At 43.1% G+C, this 19279-nt stretch overlaps 1 protein-coding gene across 1 annotated transcript; it reads right to left on the minus strand.

The window, feature by feature from the left end:
- Positions 1-8506: 8506 nt before the first annotated feature.
- LOC144514048 (uncharacterized) lies at positions 8507-12908 on the minus strand. The gene is made up of 5 exons (XM_078245235.1): positions 12892-12908; positions 12054-12188; positions 11673-11854; positions 8882-9145; positions 8507-8802 (listed from the first exon to the last, which is right to left on the minus strand). The coding sequence occupies exons 1-5, from the start codon at positions 12906-12908 to the stop codon at positions 8507-8509; spliced, it is 894 nt and encodes a 297-aa protein (XP_078101361.1).
- Between the last annotated feature and the right edge of the window lie 6371 nt (positions 12909-19279).

Genomic DNA, 19279 nt, shown 5'->3' on the forward strand with positions numbered 1-19279 from the left:
ACCAGTTAGCTCCTCTGGTAGCTAAGCGTATGGGGCTCTGGATACGTCACCCCGTGTGTTGTTGTGATTGGTCGTAGTGTTATCCAATTGCGTGCAGGGAGATTTTTAAATGCACTCTTGGTGATGGGTGACTTTCATTACTCGATGCCAGACCCTTAATCCTTTCTGATTTGGGTCTGGATTTCCAGGCTCTTATTTCTATTTTAGATAGGGTTCATTTTCTACTTTTACGAGAGGAAAACAAGGTGCATGGTCGACGAGAAGACAACACGAGGGTTAAGTGTGAAGAGGAAACGTTTGAAAATGGAAGCTGTGTGGTTTAGGATGTCAGAAACTTCAAGTAGAGTACTTCTAAGAATCTGACTGGGGAACATCTTTCTGCCGGATGTAAACCTTGTATGTTCAAACTCGTTGCTTGTCAGGAAATGAACAAAATGCTCATTTGAAAACATTATATTGAGATAATGAAGTCAGACAACATCAACCCGTCCCTGTTTGAATATTAGTAACCCTGTGTACTGTAATATAAAGTGTTGTCAGAGTTTCTACTGACCTTGGTTTGTTGTGCTGCTCAGCAGTGAGGTCAGAACTGAAGAGAAATGAACCTCAGGTTAGTTTGAGCTTTGACTGCAGACAGACAGAACAACTGGGAGCTCAGAGAAGATGGAGTCCACACTGAATACTCTCAGCGTCTTCCAGCTTTAACACCAGTTTATTCTGCTTTTCTATCACGCTGCAGCTCCGTTCAATAAGCTCTGATGTTAACCCTTTAACTACAGTTTCTCTGCAGCTGTTGTCACTTCCTGCTCTTAAAGGTTGTTTCAGAGTAAATAGACAACCTGTTCTGAACGTTTTAAACAATGAAGCTAACAATGTGATGACAGAACAGAGTGTACTTACAGATCAGCCATTGCAGAGATGTTTGTGCCATCGTACCTGTTGGTGATGTGACATCAAGCACTTTGAATGTTTGACTCAGAATAGCTAAAACCACCATTTCCTCTTTGGAGGGGGTGGGCGGGGGTGTCACAGCTGTGTGGTTTCCCCTCCTGTAGTTGATAGGACAGTTGGTCTCTTTTCTTAGTTCATGATCACAGAGATGAACATTGTTGATTGTGATAAAATATTCTTAATGAAGATTATTTCTATTAATTCATCTCAAAAATGTAAGTAATTTAAGGACACATGCTGATGTCTGTGACTGTTCTCTGTCACCTGAGTCATAGTTATCCAGGGAAGGAGATTTCCGGGTAACTGGACATTTCTTAGATGCTCCGAAGACATTTTGTTTCTCATCTGAGAGACTTACCTATGTAACCTCTGTGGGGTCGTTAGCGTCAGTCTCCAACAGCCAGGAGCACCAACGAAGAAAGTGGCTTTGATCATTTTGACATTGACACCAAAGAGGTTGAATAGTTGTGTTTACCTACAGTTCGGTCAGAACTGAAGAAGTCTTTCAGATGAGAGACGAAACGTCTCCGAGCACCTTTAACCCTTTGGGTTTAACCCTTCACCAAACACACGCTGAGTTTCAGTTCAATTGTGGTGACCCAGTTTTCTGTAGAAACACACAACACTAAAGACAGGCAGAGGATGTCTGACTCTGTGAGCCACAACTAAACCACAACAAGCAGCAGTACTTTCTATCTGACTGGAAACACACAGACAGCATCACAACATCAATCTGACTCCAGAACAGCAGAGACTTTAGGAGACCCTGGAAACAAACTTTATTGAAAATATTCAGGATTACAGAGATAGCTGTGGCTGGCAGTAAAGGAGAAATTACAATTTAAAGCAATAATTTCATATTGAATATTTTTAAATTATATCAAAACAGCCCAGGCACAGGAATTGAAGACGGCCGGGGGGGAACTGGGGACGCGACAAATGTTTCTGATCTACGGACATTTCAGCTTCTTCTCAGTTCATTTCAGAAGTGATGCTCTGTGGTGGCAGCGGTGATGACGTCATCATAGTCGTCATCCAATCCCTCCTCAGCCTGGTTGGGCGGGGTCGTCACCACAGAGACTGGCAGGTCGTTTCCTACAGTCAGAGCAGGTTAGAAAGAAATGAAAATGTATAGTTGTTAGTTGTTCTGTTAGAGACAACTCACCCCCAGAGAGGTAGTGTGCGATTAATTGATTTAGTGATACACTCACTCCCAGTTTGTCAAAAACTTGGTGCTTGGTCAGGTGCCTTTGGTGTTAGTTACTGACGCATAGTCTCCTTTAGCGTCTCAGACTCAAGACTTTCAACTAATTCCAGTGTAATCCCATCCACGGCAATATTTGGCGCTCTGGGTCGGGACCGGTTTAGCATCTCTTTTCAACGTGCAGGGTAAGACCATTTAGTGTTAGGAAAAGATTGTGGAACGGGACATGAACAGCAGTTTACTAGGAGAAAGTCCTGTGTTTGTTTGACCCATCCACCACCCTAACCTGTGTCCTTTCGCAGATTTTCGGTCAGCGCCAAGGTTGAGCTGCTGCTCGGCCCGGTGCGTCCCATAAAGACGCTAAAACGAGCCCTGTGTGTCGTTATCAGACACTGAGCGTCACGGACCAAGCGTCAGTATGGTGACAAGGTGGGAGTGAGAACGGTTTGCATTAATTAATTGATCGTAAGGTCAGTGAATGAGTCAGAGTGTTACCTGTGGCCCTTTCTCGATATAAAGACACCATGATGAAAGTGGAGATGCAGTACGGACAGAACACCACCAGGTGGCAGACCAGTCTGATCACAAGGTGGAGGCGGTCTGAGGTTGTGTCAGGGGGTGGAGCCATGGATGTATCAGGGGGAGGAGCTGTAGCTGAGTCAGAGGGGGTCGGCGAGCTTGAAGGTGGGCTCGTGGTCGTAGGTTTTCCTTTAGAGAGATTTCTAGCTGTCAGGTGAATATCTCGAAAAATAAACCAGCTCCCAGTTTTTGTTTGGGAGGTAGACACCTTCTCCACATTTAAAAGTAAGCTTCATCCTCTCCTTTTTGATAAAGCTTATATTTAGGGCTGGCTCAGGTCTGCCTTGGACCAACCCTAAGTTATGCAGCTATAGGTTTACAATATTCGGGAGTCTCTCTCTCTCTCTTTCTCTCTCTCTCATTAATGCATGTTACTAAGTTAGCTCTGGGGAGCTTCTTCCCCTGAGTCCATGTGCTCTCTCACCTCATAGATTTCCTTGGATCGTGGTGGCACCTGGATCATGGTTGCAGCTGCTCCCATGGTCCTGCTTGACGCCCTGCTACACCCTGCTACGCCCTGCACTGCTACTACTATTATTATTAGTCAAAGTTCTAGACCTACTCTGATCTGTAAAGTTGCCTGTACTTCTGTCATGATTTGACGCTATAAATTACATTTATATGAATTAATATGAATTTATTTGAATGAACTCCTGAAATCAAAGGTTACCTCCTCACCTGTGACAGAGACCCAGCTGGGTGGATACTCTCCAACACTGCTGATGAGACACTTGTAGAGGTCTTCATCAGACCTGGAAACATGGTGGATGGTCATGTGACCTGCAGGCTCAGTCCTGATGAAGGAGCCATCTTTATAGAAATCAGCTGTGAGGTTGGAGGACGTCTCTGTTTTACAGTGCAGAGTGAGGTCTTCTCCCTCCGTCACAGGGAGGACAGGACTCTGCAGGATCACTGGTCCATCTGAACACAGAGACAAACTACAGCATGTCATCCATCCACACACAGCTTCATCAATACTGACTCCACAGTCTGATCTTACCAGGGACAGTGATGTTGATGCTGTTACTGGTTGCTCCCTCTCTGGACTCACACCAGTAAACTCCACTGTACCATGAGACCATGTAGCTGATGTTACAGGAAGAACCAGCAGATCTTCCCCAGCCATCTCCACACAAGTCTGCTGGGGAATGCTGCAGCCATGGAGCGCCTCAAACACACCACCTGCTCCTGTTGTGCCCCTTCCTCCTCGCCCCCACTCCATCTCCGTCCACCCGCTCCACCAGGAGCGCATTCGCTGTGCCACTCCCGGACCAGATCCCGCCGGAGTGTCCAACATCACGTCTCCTAATATTTCCCCATTTATGTCATCAACACATTCATGATTCATGGAAATGTTGTGTAAAACACATCAAGCCACAAAGAATCCTGCGACTTTTTGAGGACTGTACTGTAAAGTGCCTCTGACCTACCCAAACACCTGAAGCGCCTTTTCAGTAATATTTTTTCCTTGTAATTATGTATGGTTTTGCAAAAATGGGAACTGCTGCGTCCATGTAGATGAGAGAAGCAAAGTGTATGCGCGTTATGCTACACGCTACATTATGGCCAAGCATGCGCCTAAAAATAGCATCTGAATAACGCGCCACTGACTTTAGACTAGGTCTTTTCCTGGTCTGTGGCAGAATTGTTTTCTGAAACTGCAAAATAGCACCAGGGAACGTTTGCGCCTGAACACGCCTCCTCTTTTTGCTGAACTGCCCCCAGGAGCGCAAATCCATTCCCTAATTTACCGACGTCTGTGGAGGGAAAAGTCCGCTGTGCGTCGGGTGCAAAATAGGAATGATACATGCAATGCAAGGCAATTGCGCTGAGTGCAAGATAGGGCCCAATATGTTGAAACTATTTTTCTGAACTGAATGTTTTTGGACATTGACACGAGAGGTTTATCAACCTTGGGTGGCTCTGCAGCACAGCATTGTTGTCGGTGCTGATGGGAAATGAGACTCAATGTTGAGCTTGAGCTTTGATGTTTAACACGTTTGTGCATGGTAAACATCTTTATGTCATGATTGTGATGTTCTGTTTCCTGTTTTATTTTGAAGTCCGTCTTGTCTCCCTTGTCCTATCTAGATTACTTCCTGTCTTTTGTTTTCCAGCCTGTTTGATTGTTCTGCCCTGATTTGTTTCACATGTTGTGTCACCTGTTTCTTGTTAGTCCTTGTTAACCTGTGTATTTAGTATCTGTGTTGTCTTTGTCTTGTGTGGGAGCATTACGTTTCTGTTGCTGTGTGTTCGTGTCTGGAGTCTACCTTTCGTCTCTGATTTCTGGTTTTTGAGATCCTGTTCTGTTTGTTCTGGAATTAGTTTTTTGCCTGTTGCTTTCTGGACACTTTTGGTATGTACTTCATTAGAATGCTCCCACACAATACAAAGACAACACAGATACTAAATACACATTTTTCGGCTTTTCAATACTACTCGCTACCATAATCGTGCTGTTATCACGTAATATGCTTCCCATTCAAATACATTACATTAAAATTTGTGCTCACCAACACGATCAAAAAACAGAAAAACCTGTCGCTGTACACGAATCAATAGATTAAATAACGTCACCATTTCATGAACTGCCATGAGACTGTTAGTGCATTAGGCTCAGAGATTGCTGCAGCAGAATCGGAGATTTCCTTTTTTATTTTTTATTCCACACATTCTTCTTCTTAGGCAAAACCTGGTGCCTGCATTACCCACAATGCACCTCTCCATGTGGCAGCTTTGCTGCAGCAGTAAGCTTTACTTCTTTCTAACTTCACATCCCTAGAGTTTTTGACTTTTCAGGCGTCACCCAGCTCCCTCTGATCCCTCCCTTCATGCTATTTCAAACATTTGCAGTAGAACTCCCCAATAACTGAAACACACTAAGTTGGAAATCAGTGGATTCAAGTCTGGTGAAACACACCGACAACAAACACAGAAGGAAATGAGGCAGGTGAGCTCTATCCTTTTGTTAATAATGTTCTGAGAGAGATGGTTAATGTGTAACTAACTAACATTCAGGGTTTTTTTTCCCCCAGATCTGCACACCCACAAAGCGGCACGTTCAAAAGTGGAGAAGTGTGATTTTCATGGCCCCCAACGTCTCCTTCTTGGGATATGTGATTGCAGAGGGGAGGTGCAAATGGTGCAACCCTTTCTTTGTTTGCTAACTTTTGTAGAAAGTTCATCAGAAACTTTAGTAGTGTTGCTGCCCCCCTTTACATGTGCTAACCTCTCCAAAGTCCAAGAGTGTGTGGACTCCCAGGCTTGACTAATTGAAGGAATGCAGTACGTCTGTCCCTGTACTGGTCCTACTTAGCATGCTTTGGCAGTTTGTGTTCGAGTTGCACGCGTCAGTGCAGTTCTGTCTCCGCAGGACTCTTAGAACGGCAAACTTCACCCCTATGTCTTCCTCTCCCGGAAGATGTCCCGTGCTGAAAAAAACTATGATGTTTGCAACCGGGAGCTGCTAGCCCTCAATGTGGCGCTTAAGGGGTGGCGCCACTGGTTGGAGGGGTCAGAGCAACCATTCCTTGTGTGGACAGATTATAAGAACCTTGAGTACCTCTGAACCGCCAAGATGTTAAACTCTCGCCAGGCAAGGTGGCCTTTGTTTTTAATTTTTTTTGTCCTATTGCCCTGGCACAAAAAATGTCCAACCCGGTGCATTTGTCCCCCTGATTGACCCTGACCCTTCTCCTAGGCCTCCCTCGTTTATCCTTCCCTGCTCTTGTTTTGTTGAAGTGGTCACACTGGAGGTAGAGGAATGGGTCAAATAGATGCACTCCCCTGCTCTGGCCTGCTGAACTGGCTCTTTGTCCCTCCCAAGCTCAGGTCTCACAAATCCCACTTTTCCTGCCACCCGGGGGTCAGAAGGACCGTGTTCGCTGTACAGCAACATTTCTAGTGGGTGTCCATGGACAAGGAAGTGGGTCAATATGAACTCAACTTAATAAGAATTTAACTTCAACTAAACCCATTTCTAACCTTAGTCGTGAGGATAGGTCAAAATGTCCTCACATTCAAAATGTTATTTAAACACTAACATCACCAGAAGCCAAGTGTGAAGGCTGAAATACTTGACATTGTTGGGACTCGACTTATATTTGGGTTTGAGTCGCCACAATGTGACTGCGTGACATTTATCAACCAGAAATGTGAGAAATTGAAGGACACAAGCTGAGTTTCGAAGCTCAGTATGATTGTGGTGACCTAGTTTTCTGTAGAAACACACACCACAGAGATCGGCAGAGGATTTCTCACTCAGTGAGCCAAAACTAAACCACAACAAGCAGCAGTACTTTCTATCTGACTGGAAACACACAGACAGCATCACAACATCAATCTGACTCCAGAACAGCAAAGACTTCAGGAAAAAACTATGGAGACTTTATTGAAAGTTTTCAGGATTACAGAGATAGCTGTGGCTGGCAGTAAAGGATCAATTCAAACTAGAAGCAATGGTTTTATATAAAATATGTAGCGTCTGTGATCCTGAGTTCAGATCAGTTCAGAAGTGATGCTCCATGGTGACAGTGGTGACGACATCATCATAGTCGTTATCAATCCCCCCTCAGCCTGGTTGGGCGAGGTTGTCACAACGGAGACAGGTACAGTCAGAGCAGGTTAGAAAGAAAATGGAGATAATTGATCAGCTGAAGAGTTCTGTGAGAGACAACTGTCAGCCATCAGCACCTGTTGAGTTGAGAGTGTTACCTGTGGTCCTGTGTCGATATAAAGACACCATGATGAAAGTGGAGATGCAGTACGGACAGAACACCACCAGGTGGCAGACCAGTCTGATCACAAGGTGGAGCGGTCTGAGGTTGTGTCAGGGGGGTGGAGCCATGGATGTATCAGGGGGAGGAGCTGTAGTTGAGTCAGAGGGGTCGGCGAGCTTGAAGGTGGGCTCGTGGTCGTAGGTTTCTCTGTAGAGAGAATCAGCTGTCAGGTAGGCCTGGAAAACTTGATATCTGTAAAGGGTTCGGGTTATTCTGAGTCACTCACTAAACTGATCTGGGTTGTGCGAGTCACTTGAGTCAGTATTGCTAAATCGCCAAGGAAACTCAGTCCCTAGCCCATTGTCTCCAACCACTAACGTAGTAGGAAGTTCTGTGGATTCCTCGGTGCAGACTCACTATTTCAGATCTGATCTGATATATGCTTTCAATGCAGACATAGAAACAGGAACAGAGAAATGCCCATAGTGAATGAATTAAAAAACATGTTTTTAAATCGATCAACCTAATTTTGATATGCTACATCTATACACCAAACCTATAACCTATAAGCATGTTATTTCAGAAGTGAAAGAATGGCTTTTGTTGTGGATTTGCTTTTCACAGTGACTCAAGGAGAGACTTCACTCCTCGTCTGCTACAGATCCACTCATGACAACGTAGCCGACTGATTCGCGCGACTGACTGACTCGAGGACTCAAGAGTCCATGACTGATGAATCCCATGGTCTGTGAGCTTGCAATGTTTCCGGCACTGTGGGAAGTTCCTAATCTCGGACTGTCTCTCTGCTCACTCAGTTGCTTGAGTTGACTTGTGGAGTTGTGATAAAGCTAATTTATAACGCTTTTGGCAGCTAAGATGGCTAGGACTAGTAGTAGCTAATGTTGCAAGAGGTTTGTGTGTGGCGCTGTTATAATTTTAGATTGAATTGTAGTAGGACTCAACTGATCGAGTTCATGATCCTAGAGACTCGCGATTCATGGGTTAATTTAAAGACACGAGTAAAGAGTGAGTCACGCCTTAAACAGCTTTACTGTCAGGTGACTATCTGGATGAATGAACTCCTGAAATTAAAGGTAACCTCCTCACCTGTGACAGGGACCCAGCTGGGTGGATACTCTCCAACACTGCTGATGAGACACTTGTAGAGGTCTTCATCAGACCTGGAAACATGGTGGATGGTCATGTGACCTGCAGGCTCAGTCCTGATGAAGGAGCCATCTTTATAGAAATCAGCTGTGAGGTTGGAGGACGTCTCTGTTTTACAGTGCAGAGTGAGGTCTTCTCCCTCCGTCACAGGGAGGACAGGACTCTGCAGGATCACTGGTCCATCTGAACACAGAGACAAACTACAGCATGTCATCCATCCACACACAGCTTCATCAATACTGACTCCACAGTCTGATCTTACCAGGGACAGTGATGTTGATGCTGTTACTGGTTGCTCCCTCTCTGGACTCACACCAGTGAACTCCACTGTGCCATGAGACCACGTAGCTGATGTTACAGATAGAACCAGCAGGTCTTCCCCAGCCTTCTCCACACTGAGTCCTGGTTTTATCACTTGTGTTCCTCCTCAGAGTCCATCGAGCGGAGCTGTCGTCCTCCTCACAGCTCAGAGAGACAGACTGTCCTGGAAACACCTGAGATCTGCTGGGACTCACAGTCAGAAAGACTGGAGGGAGGAGTGTGTGGTGTATAAAGAAATCAGTTGATGTGACAGTCATTTTGTTAATAATATTGACTGGAAGAAACTACTTAACCGAGGCCTTGTACCACAAAAGTTCCTTCTAACAAATAATGGAACATACGTGTCATTTAAGTTGTCTTACAAAAGTTAAAGAGTGACATGTACATTGTTCTTTCGAATGTAAGTTAAGTAGTCAATGTAAAAATGTCACAGAAGTTGAACGAACATGGGTCTACTGGATGAGACCTGTAGACCTGTAGTTTGTTTGACATAGCCATCCACCCTGACCTCCTGACCTCCTTAGGCTGGACACAATAAAAGGCCACTCTAAAATGTGCAGTTTTACTGTATTCGGGGGGGGTCCGAAACCAGTCAGTATCTGGTGTTAGGGTCAGGTTTAGGGTTCATCCGTGAAGAGAACACCTCTCCAAAGTGCCAGACGCCATTTAATGTGAGCATTTGTCCACTGAAGTCGGTTACGACAACAAACTGAAGTCAGAAAGAGAGAGAGAGAGATAGAGAGAGAGAGAGAGAGAGAGGAACCCTAACACCAGATACTGACTGGTATTTGGAGCCCCCGAAACAAAAGTGTTGCATTTATAATTTTGTTCAGTGTACGTATATACTTCACTTGCACTTCACTTAGTGACTTATTTATTTTAACTTACATAACAAACATACTTATTTTAACCCAAACCATGATCTTTTCCTAATGCTTAGTATTTTTGCATGAATTCACAACGTAAATCATATGTGATGTTAACCGCATATAACATACCATAAAACATAGAAAAATAGATCAATATATCCCAGACCGTTATGATTATCATGTCATGCAACTTCTGAAGTCGATACCTTTTTTTTTGTCCAATACGGGCACTGACGTCGGGTGCTTAAAGAGAAGTTTTTTCACCTCAAGGCGTTCCTGCAAAACTGCGAGGTCCAAACCCTAACCCTACCTAGGCTGCTAAATCTCGCTCTGTTCTGATCAGGACCTACTCTGTTCTATATAGAAAAACAAGTGTACCGACCTTGGTTTGTTGTGCAGCTCAGCAGTGAGGTCAGAACTGAAGAGAAATGGACCTCAGGTTAGTTTGAGTTTGTGACACAAGACATTAAAGGTTTAAATGTCTGAATACTGGCTGGAAAAGCATTCATCCTGCACATACACTTATTCTTACTACTCTTATAATGTTACCACACTGTACATATCTGTCTATATGGTTCATTCAGTATATCTATATACTTTTCTTATAATATATTCTGCTCATACACTGCATTTATCTATATTATTTGCACTACTATTATAAAGTCACTGCTACTACATTGCACATATCTGTACATGTTGTTCATACATTGTTCATATTACATAGCCATATTTATTCTGCTCCTATAACACTGCAATATATTTCTTGTCCTGTCTATGCACCACCTGTCTATACTTGTATATCATATTGCATTTTCTGCTCTTTTTGCACATCTGGTTGGACGCAAACTGCATTTCGCTGTCTTTGTACTTGTTCTCTGCACAATGATAATAAAAAATAACAAAAAAAATGTTAGCCGGACAAAAACAAAAACATGAATAAGATGTAAAAAACAGATTATTGATTTCTCATGTTTTTCTTGTATTTCTTTTAGCTGATGGATTTCAACACATGCCTGGCAGCACGTCTCTGTTTCAACCACTGAAATGTGGTCAGAAAGAGACTAAAATAAACTGTGTAGCTGCACGCTATCAAACTGCACATCAAAAATCAATCTGGTTTTCATATAGAAGTAATGTGCCTTGGTGCTTTCGTGCGGTCAAAATAACATTTGCGGTTAAAATAAGAAAATGTGCAAAAGATTTGCGTTAATGTAACATGTAGTGTTGGGTACAAGGCGAGGCCAGCTGGAGGCATACAGGTCCTGGAGGGTTGGCAGATTGCAGCCAATCACCTTCTTAGCAGCATAGATATTTAAAAGAAGTGGGCATAGCTGCTGTACTGCTTTAACACTGTTGGAATCAAGATAGACAGTTTAAAAAAAAAAAAAGAAGGATCAAAATCGATGCAGGAGAATGAGAGATATTGTCTTTTTTATTCTACACATTCTTATGTCTTGTTAAAACCTGGTGCCTACATTACCCACAATGCAGTGGTAGGGTGTGTTGATGCTAGAAGCAACTATTTTATTCTGCAGCAGAGATGAGCAGCGAGCTACAGAGGCTTCTTAACACACTAGATGGTATTATAAATGGAAAACAAGAGCATGAATGAGTGTTCATATCAATACGTGCAATGCTTTTAGATACAAAGACAAAGTCTATCCTCAAGTAAATGACAACTATGATCTGACAACACATATGGAAAATATCTTCATTAAGAATATTTCATCACAAGCCAACAACGTTCATCTCTGCGATTATAAACTAACTAGAGACTAACTGTCCGATCAACTGCAGGAGGAGAAACCACACGGCTGCTGCACCCCCCTCCACAGAGGAAATGGGGGTTTGAATTGCTCTGACCAACCTCAGCTCCACCCCCAGCCTGACAGCTGATTCTCTCTACAGGGAAACCAAAGACCACAGGCCCACCAACCTCTGCAGCTCCGCCCCTGGCCTCAGACCCCCTCCACCTTGTGTTCAGACTGGTCTGCCACCTGGTGGTGTTCTGTCCGTACTGCATCTCCACTCTCATCATGGTGTCTCTATATCGACACAGGGCCACAGGTAACACTCTGAATCATTTACTTACAATCAATCAATCCATCAATCAATCCATCAATCTATCTCATACCACCACTCTAATGTTGATGATTGGCAGTTGTTTCTAACTAAACACTTGTTTTAACAGCTAATCAATCATCTAAATTTTCTTTCTGACCTGTTCTGACTGTAGGAAATGACCTGCCTGTCTCCGTGGCGATGACCCGCCTACCCAGGCTGAGGAGGGATTGGATGATGACTATGATGATGTCACCACCGAGCATCACTTCTAAACTGATCTGGAAAGAAGCTTGAATGTTCGAGTCCTCTGTAGATCTGAAGACAACGTGAGACGCTTCCCTGTGGAACTCCACAGTGTGACTTATAGATGTTATCTAACTTATCTTCATAGCAGATAGTTCCTTAGATCCTGCTGTGAGTCATGTTTTTAACCAGGCCCTTGTCATTGGCTTTGCGGGTGATTGAGCGTGTTTAATTGGTGGCGAGCCCGTCTGTAAAAGAAATCGCACTGATTAGTTGTTCAGCTTCACTGTATCAGTGCCTGCAAAGAACAATGATAGTGAGAGAGCGTGAGTATGAAAACAAACGTGTCGTATCAGTTTCTTTTTAGCTATTGAGCTATTAAGCAGAAACTGTTCATAATTGTTTGTTCGCTAATGCCAAGATTATAATCGTTAACGAAAACGAACGAAATAACGAAAACTAGGTGGGGAAAAAAACATTGTCGTTAACTGAAATAAAAATAAAATCGAGGCATTACAAAAAAAACGATAACTAAACTAAAACTGTAATGTCTGTTTGCAAAACTAACTAAAGTAAAATAAAAGTATCGAGTAAATGTCCTTAGTTTTCGTCTTTGTCGATGTCTTTCACAGAGCAAATAACGTTATATCTTTCAGAGTTGACATTTCCGACCATAGACCTGTTTTATTCAGTCTATGCCATAGACATATAGTTTCTGACTGGGAACCCAGAAATTCCGATATTCCACGTCAAAATGAACACAACATGTCCGTACCCCTCGCCTGGCATCATGGCGGCACCGAAAGTCGTCAGAAAGTGGCAGAGTCCTATTTGATTATGACTGTGTCAGATAAAAGAAAGTGCCTCGCAGTGGAAGGTGGTAAAATATGTGGACAATTTATTAAAGGGAAAAATCCCACGGATTTGAAAGTACATTTGAGAAGCGTGCACAAGGAGGCTAACCTAGCTTACCTTAACAAGCAGTGATAGGGCAAGGAGAACGCAAAGCCCCCTTCCCCCAAAACAGAAGCTAATCCCGGGCCAGTACAGGGCATGGATGTATGGGTACAGGGCATGGATGTATGAGTACAGGGCATGGATGTATGGGTACAGGGCATGGATGTATGAATACAGGGCGTGGATGTATGAATACAGGGCGTGGATGTATGGGTACAGGGCGTGGATGTATGGATACAGGGCGTGGATGTATGGGTACAGGGCGTGGATGTATGGGTACAGGGCATGGATGTATGGGTACAGAGCATGGATGTATGGATACAGGGCGTGGATGTATGGGTACAGGGTGTGGATGTATGGGTACAGGGCATGGATGTATGGATACAGGGCATGGATGTATGGGTACAGGGCCAGGCAGCATGACCGAGACAACTACAGGACAGAGAATACTACAGGCGGGCTTTCACCGGCGACCCGATAGCTGCTGGTTAGTAAATACTTAGGAACACTAAAAGCGTGAGGAAGTGTGGGTTAATATGTGTATTCATACTGGGATGTCTAGCTACACAACTGTCTGAGTCGATTGACTTCAACAAGTTCGCCACTTTACTCGAACCAAAGTTCAAAACACCTGTTGATGTCTTCTTTAGTCTGTTGGCTATTTAGGTTTTTTCCTGGAACACGCCACTTACACATTTTGTACTTACTGCTGCGTCTTGTGTAGACTGTTTACATATCTGTGCTCATCATTATATGTACATTTTATGTACTGGTGTTATTGTTGAATACATTTATTATTTCTAAAATGGTATGATGTTTTTGTTGAGTTATTATTACACAATACTTTTTATCTGACCTTTTTGAATCTTGCCCCCAACAAATAACCCATATTACCTCCGTGTACTAGCGCCTTTCATCTGCATATGGCAGTTTTTTTTTTTGTTTTTATGTTTTTTACACTAATGTATTACAGCACGATTCATTAAGAGCTAAGTATGACAGCCCGAAAATCTGCATAGGGAGGTTGGTTGGGGTGATGGATGGGTCAAACAACACAGGACTTTCACCTAGGAGACCGGGGTTCATGTCCCGCGTGTCACGTTTCCTAAACCCAATCGTCCCGTTCTTCTTTTCCTAAACCCAACTGTCCCGTTGTTGTCCCGCATGTCATGGAAACGTAAGCCCACCCACGACCTTTTACTTAACTTAAGGGGCCGTGTTCATTTCACGGGACTCAGGTTGTAAAAAACGTGCTGACCATCACGAAAAACACTAGATAAAATTGTCCATGTACACAAATCAATAGATTAAATTATGAACTGCAATGAGATTGGGTTGCAAGAGCACAGGTTTCCTTTCATGAACTTGTAACCTTGGAACTAACAATTACCACAGAGACACTGCAATGTCCTTTACAAAAGCCGCCACAAGAGGGGGCCCTAGTATATCCACAGTTTGAGTTCAGCCTGAGAATCACAGTACACACAGGAACCATGAATGGACAAAGAATAGACATTGATGTAAAATGTAATTTCTGATTGTGTTAATCAATAACTTTATGCCCAGTTGTGAAGATATTCTGGCAAAAGCTATGAGCTTTGGTTGCTGAGAATATTGATGACAGTTTTGTCTTGCTTGAAGGAATTGTTTGAGCCCCTGGAAAAGAAGACATGGAACATATTCATGATTATATACACTATGTTTATCGTTCTTTTCAAATGCCCAAATTCCATACGTGTAAATTCACAGAAAGGAAACCATGCTTTATTGTCTTTAGCAATGAGTTCAAACAATACATTCATTCAATGTAACACTGTAAGACTGAAACATTAAAAGGAGAAAAACAATACACAATTACAATACAGTATCTCTTACTAAAAGGCAGGTAAAGGCTATTCAATATAGGCTCAATCTACCTACACAAATATACTATGAACTGTGCTTATCTTTGACCTGTTAAAATCTATTATTTCTTGGTATTTTTCCTCATCCCCCAACCATATAACTCTTGATGGCAGACGCAAGGTCTCACACCTATGAGGGAATTATATCTATACATTCAGTAGTGAACATGTGCCGATCTGTCTCCTACAGTCACTCTTTACATCAGTATAAAAGTTATTGGTAACACTAGATCATAAATCTGCAGCATGACAATTGAACATCGCATCTCATCTCCCTGCTGGAGCTGCTACCCCCGCGACCCGATACCGGATAAGCGGACGAAGATGGATGGATGGAATGTAACACTGTCCTAAACAAAAAGCACTTTGAACTGTAACATCTTGTATTTCTTTTCCTCTTTGTCCGCTTTTGTAAATGATGCAAAGTGCTGTGTGTGTGTGTGTGTTTGATTGATTGCTCACTAAAGATTGTGGGGAGAACAGGAGGCTGCTGCTCCCTCTGCTTACAGCAGGAAACTAGAACAGCTTCATGTTTCTTTATTAAAGCTAACACACAGTCAGTGTTTGACATTTCTGATCAGTTCTGAGTTAACATCAGCTGACATATTTGGACTCTGTTTTTGTTTGCTGTGCTCTGAAACCTGAGTGGTTCTTATTTCAATCACTATTTATCGCCAACAGAGGAAGTGGCAAAACCACCGAAAACATGTGGGCTATGTTAGGTTAGAGCAGAAGTTCAAACTCCATTTCTCTGTGTCTGCTTATGGAATGACAATAAAAGGCACTTTTCACCTTTAACCACACCCTTAGTCAGACAGAGAGCGGGGGATTGTGCTCTGAACGATATTAAACCACATCCTGTTCTATGCTCTCTGAAGTACATCAACACTTGTCATATCTGATAACAGGACAAGCCCAGACATGCAGACCACACTTTCAGAGTTACAGTTTAGTCAAGCTTCATTGAAGACATGAATTTAAAAGCCAACAAATACCTGATATGAAGCGATGGCCTCCTGTACGACCCTGTTTTATATTGCTAACCCATTGAGAGATCAAATATGTATTTATAGCCTTGATGATCTAAATGAAAACAATGAAAAACCTGATTTCAGACACTGGCGTGGAAGCAGTAAAATAACTGCAATGAGTACACTCTGTTAATCAGAAATCTTGATACAATTGAGCCTGGTGTGTGTGTCTGTGTGTGTGTCTTTCTAGTCCTTGTTTATCAAATGTGGCGTTAGGAAGGCACATATTCCCAGGGAGGGAAGAGTAAACAGTTATGGTGCCGGCGTGCATTCAGAGACATTTCAATCTGTCTGTAACTTATTGTTGTGGTATTGTCACAAACAAGTCTCTCTTGAGAATGAGACATTCTGTCTTATTAAGATTACCTGTATAAATAAATGTTAACCCTCATGTTGTCCTCGGGTCCTATTCGACCCCTTTTCAAAATTTCTAAATCAGAAATATTTCCCAAAAATTTGATGACAATGCTCTTTGCACGTACAATTCATGATCACTACTTTTATTCAAGTTTTGGCATTTCAAAAAAAACAAATGGAAAGTATTCTGACAAAACTTTGACTCTTTGAAGTCTCTGATTATCCATCAACATACGTTCCTCTAATAATAGTCTAAATATTTCATAATTTCTGCCGTTTTAACTCAAACATTGGGTACCATTTCCTACAAATGAGGATTATTGTCCATGAATTCCAAAAATAAGTGTAACCCTTTTGTTGAGGAAGTAACCTCCTTAAATGTGCATAATGTGACAATTATTCACCTCAATGATACATGAAATCATTTTAATGACTTAATAAACCCCTGGACTGTAATATTGTTAAGTTTGAGCAACATTTCTACTCATGTCCAAAACTTTGTGCACATTCAAAATATATCTCATCTGTGTTCTCTGAGATTTGGAGGAGTCGTGATATTTTCAGAAAAATAAAGTGATAATAGGCTATTACAAGAATAAAGTCACTATATTTCAGAAAATAATCCACCTGCACCATAGTCTGCTGGGCGTTACGTGATTGCTCTGCTGAGACGGTAGATCTCAGACCTTCTGACAGACTCAGAGCCCCGTTTGGGTCTCTGGTCTCTGAATGAGACAACATTTAGGGAAGTGTCTGAACGCTGCTCTATGTGCCATTTTCTGATTGGCTATTGTGTGGCTCTTTGTTTTGATTGGCTGATAAGTGGCAGGCTCAACTAAGAACTCCAGGGGAGACGCGCTTGATTCCTGCCGGTTCCAGTGAGAGCGGCGCGCCAGAGAAATTTTGGGCGCTGCGGCATATTAAATATATTATAGTTTTTCCGCGTGAGAAATACAATGTGTGGCGGGAGTGCGTGACAAAAGACCGAAATGAGTGACTTGTCACACTCAATGTGTGACACTTGAGAGCCCTGACAAAGACAGGCAGAGGATCTCTCTGTGAAGCAGAATCAAACCACAACAAGCAGCGGTACTTTCATTCTGACTGGAAACACACAGACAGCATCACAACATGAATCTGACGGGAGCGTGCCTATGTTCCCACAGCCCTATGTTCCCACATTTCTAAGATCCTTTTCCAAAATTAGGCCCTATGTTCCCACATTTCCCACATTTCTAAGATCCTTTTCCAAAATTAGGCCCTATGTTCCCATATTTCTAAGATCCTTTTCCAAAATTAGGCCGTATGATCCCACATTTCCTTTTCATAAATGTGTATCAGATTTTATCCCCCTAACCCTAACCCCTAACTCTAAAAAATGTTGTGGGAGGATAGGGCTTAAATTAAAGGGAAATGTAGGAACACAAGACGAAGACCTAATCTTGAAAATATCTTAGAAATTAGAAAGACCATTGGGCTGTGGGACGATTGGGCTGTGGGACGATTGGGCTGTGGGACCATAGGGCTGTGGGACCATAGGGCTGTGGGACCATTGGGCTGTGGGACCATTGGGCTATGGGACCATAGGGCTGTGGGACCATTGGGCTGTGGGACCATAGGGCTGTGGGAACATTGGGCTGTGGGACCATAGGGCTGTGGGACCATTGGGCTGTGGGACCATAGGGCTGTGGGACCATAGGGCTGTGGGACCATTGGGCTGTGGGACCATTGGGCTGACCCCAATCTGACGACAGAATAACAGAGACTTCAGGAAAAGCTACAGGAACTAATTTTATTGAAAATGTCCCTCTGCGTTCCCCACTCACAACCGGATATCACATCGTAAATATTGAACATGTTAATTATTTGCGAAAATCAGTGTGGCCAGGATGTGCTCGATGGTGTTTTAAGCCCCCACCGTCGACTTCAAAGCAGCGCAGAGGCCGTCGACATCAAGGCACCCTAACCCTAACCCTTATCCTTGCCTAAACCTAGTGCCTGGAAGACAACGTTGGGGGCTTATAACACCAGACACCCCAGGATGGTTTTCCGGGCAGATCGGAGGAGGTAAAAAACACTCTTGACATATCTCACACCTCAGAATATCTGGCAAGATGATCTTTAGAACCATCAAAAAATCAGGGTATTCAGACTCCGATCCACTCACATGCTCTGATTGATTGTTACCTGTTGGTCTGTGTCATTTTAAAGAAACCATGAGGACAGTGGACATGAAGTCGGGACAGAACACCAGGTGGCAGACCAGTCTGAACACAAGGTGGAGGGGGTCTGAGGCCAGGGGCGGAGCTGCAGAGGCTGGTGGGCCTGTGGTCTTTGGGTTCCCTGTAGAGAGAATCAGCTGTCAGGTGAATATCTGGATGAATGAACTCCTGAAATCAAAGGTAACCTCCTCACCTGTGACAGAGACCCAGCTGGATGGAGACTCTCCAACACTGCTGATGAGACACTTGTAGAGGTTACACCTCTGAAGTTACACACATGAAGGGAAAAGAGGTCTTTCTGTCCTGTCCTCATGTAGAGATACAACATTCAGAGATATAAAAACAGTTTAATCCAAACTGCTCCTGGTCCAAGTTTCTCTCTCGTGTCTTAAATAAATCAAGTATTGTCGTGACATTTTCTAAACTAGCTAAGATACCATACGACCGTACTGTCAGTTAACACTGAAATTCATTTTGCAACCATAGGCAGTTCCATTTAAGGAAACGAGCATACAGTTACACATAAGACCCTTTCCATAGACGTACAAACGACAAACATATGCCATTAAAACCTCTGGATTAAGATCTCAGGTAGTTGAGCAACAGGACAGACTGATGCATGAAAGACTTTCTCTAGACGTTATCATTGCACTATTGGACTTAGTTCCCTTTCAAATGGTACTCGAACTAAA

This window comes from Sander vitreus, unplaced genomic scaffold (assembly GCF_031162955.1).
Source record: "Sander vitreus isolate 19-12246 unplaced genomic scaffold, sanVit1 ctg423_0, whole genome shotgun sequence".
Classification (NCBI taxonomy): Eukaryota; Metazoa; Chordata; class Actinopteri; order Perciformes; family Percidae; genus Sander; species Sander vitreus.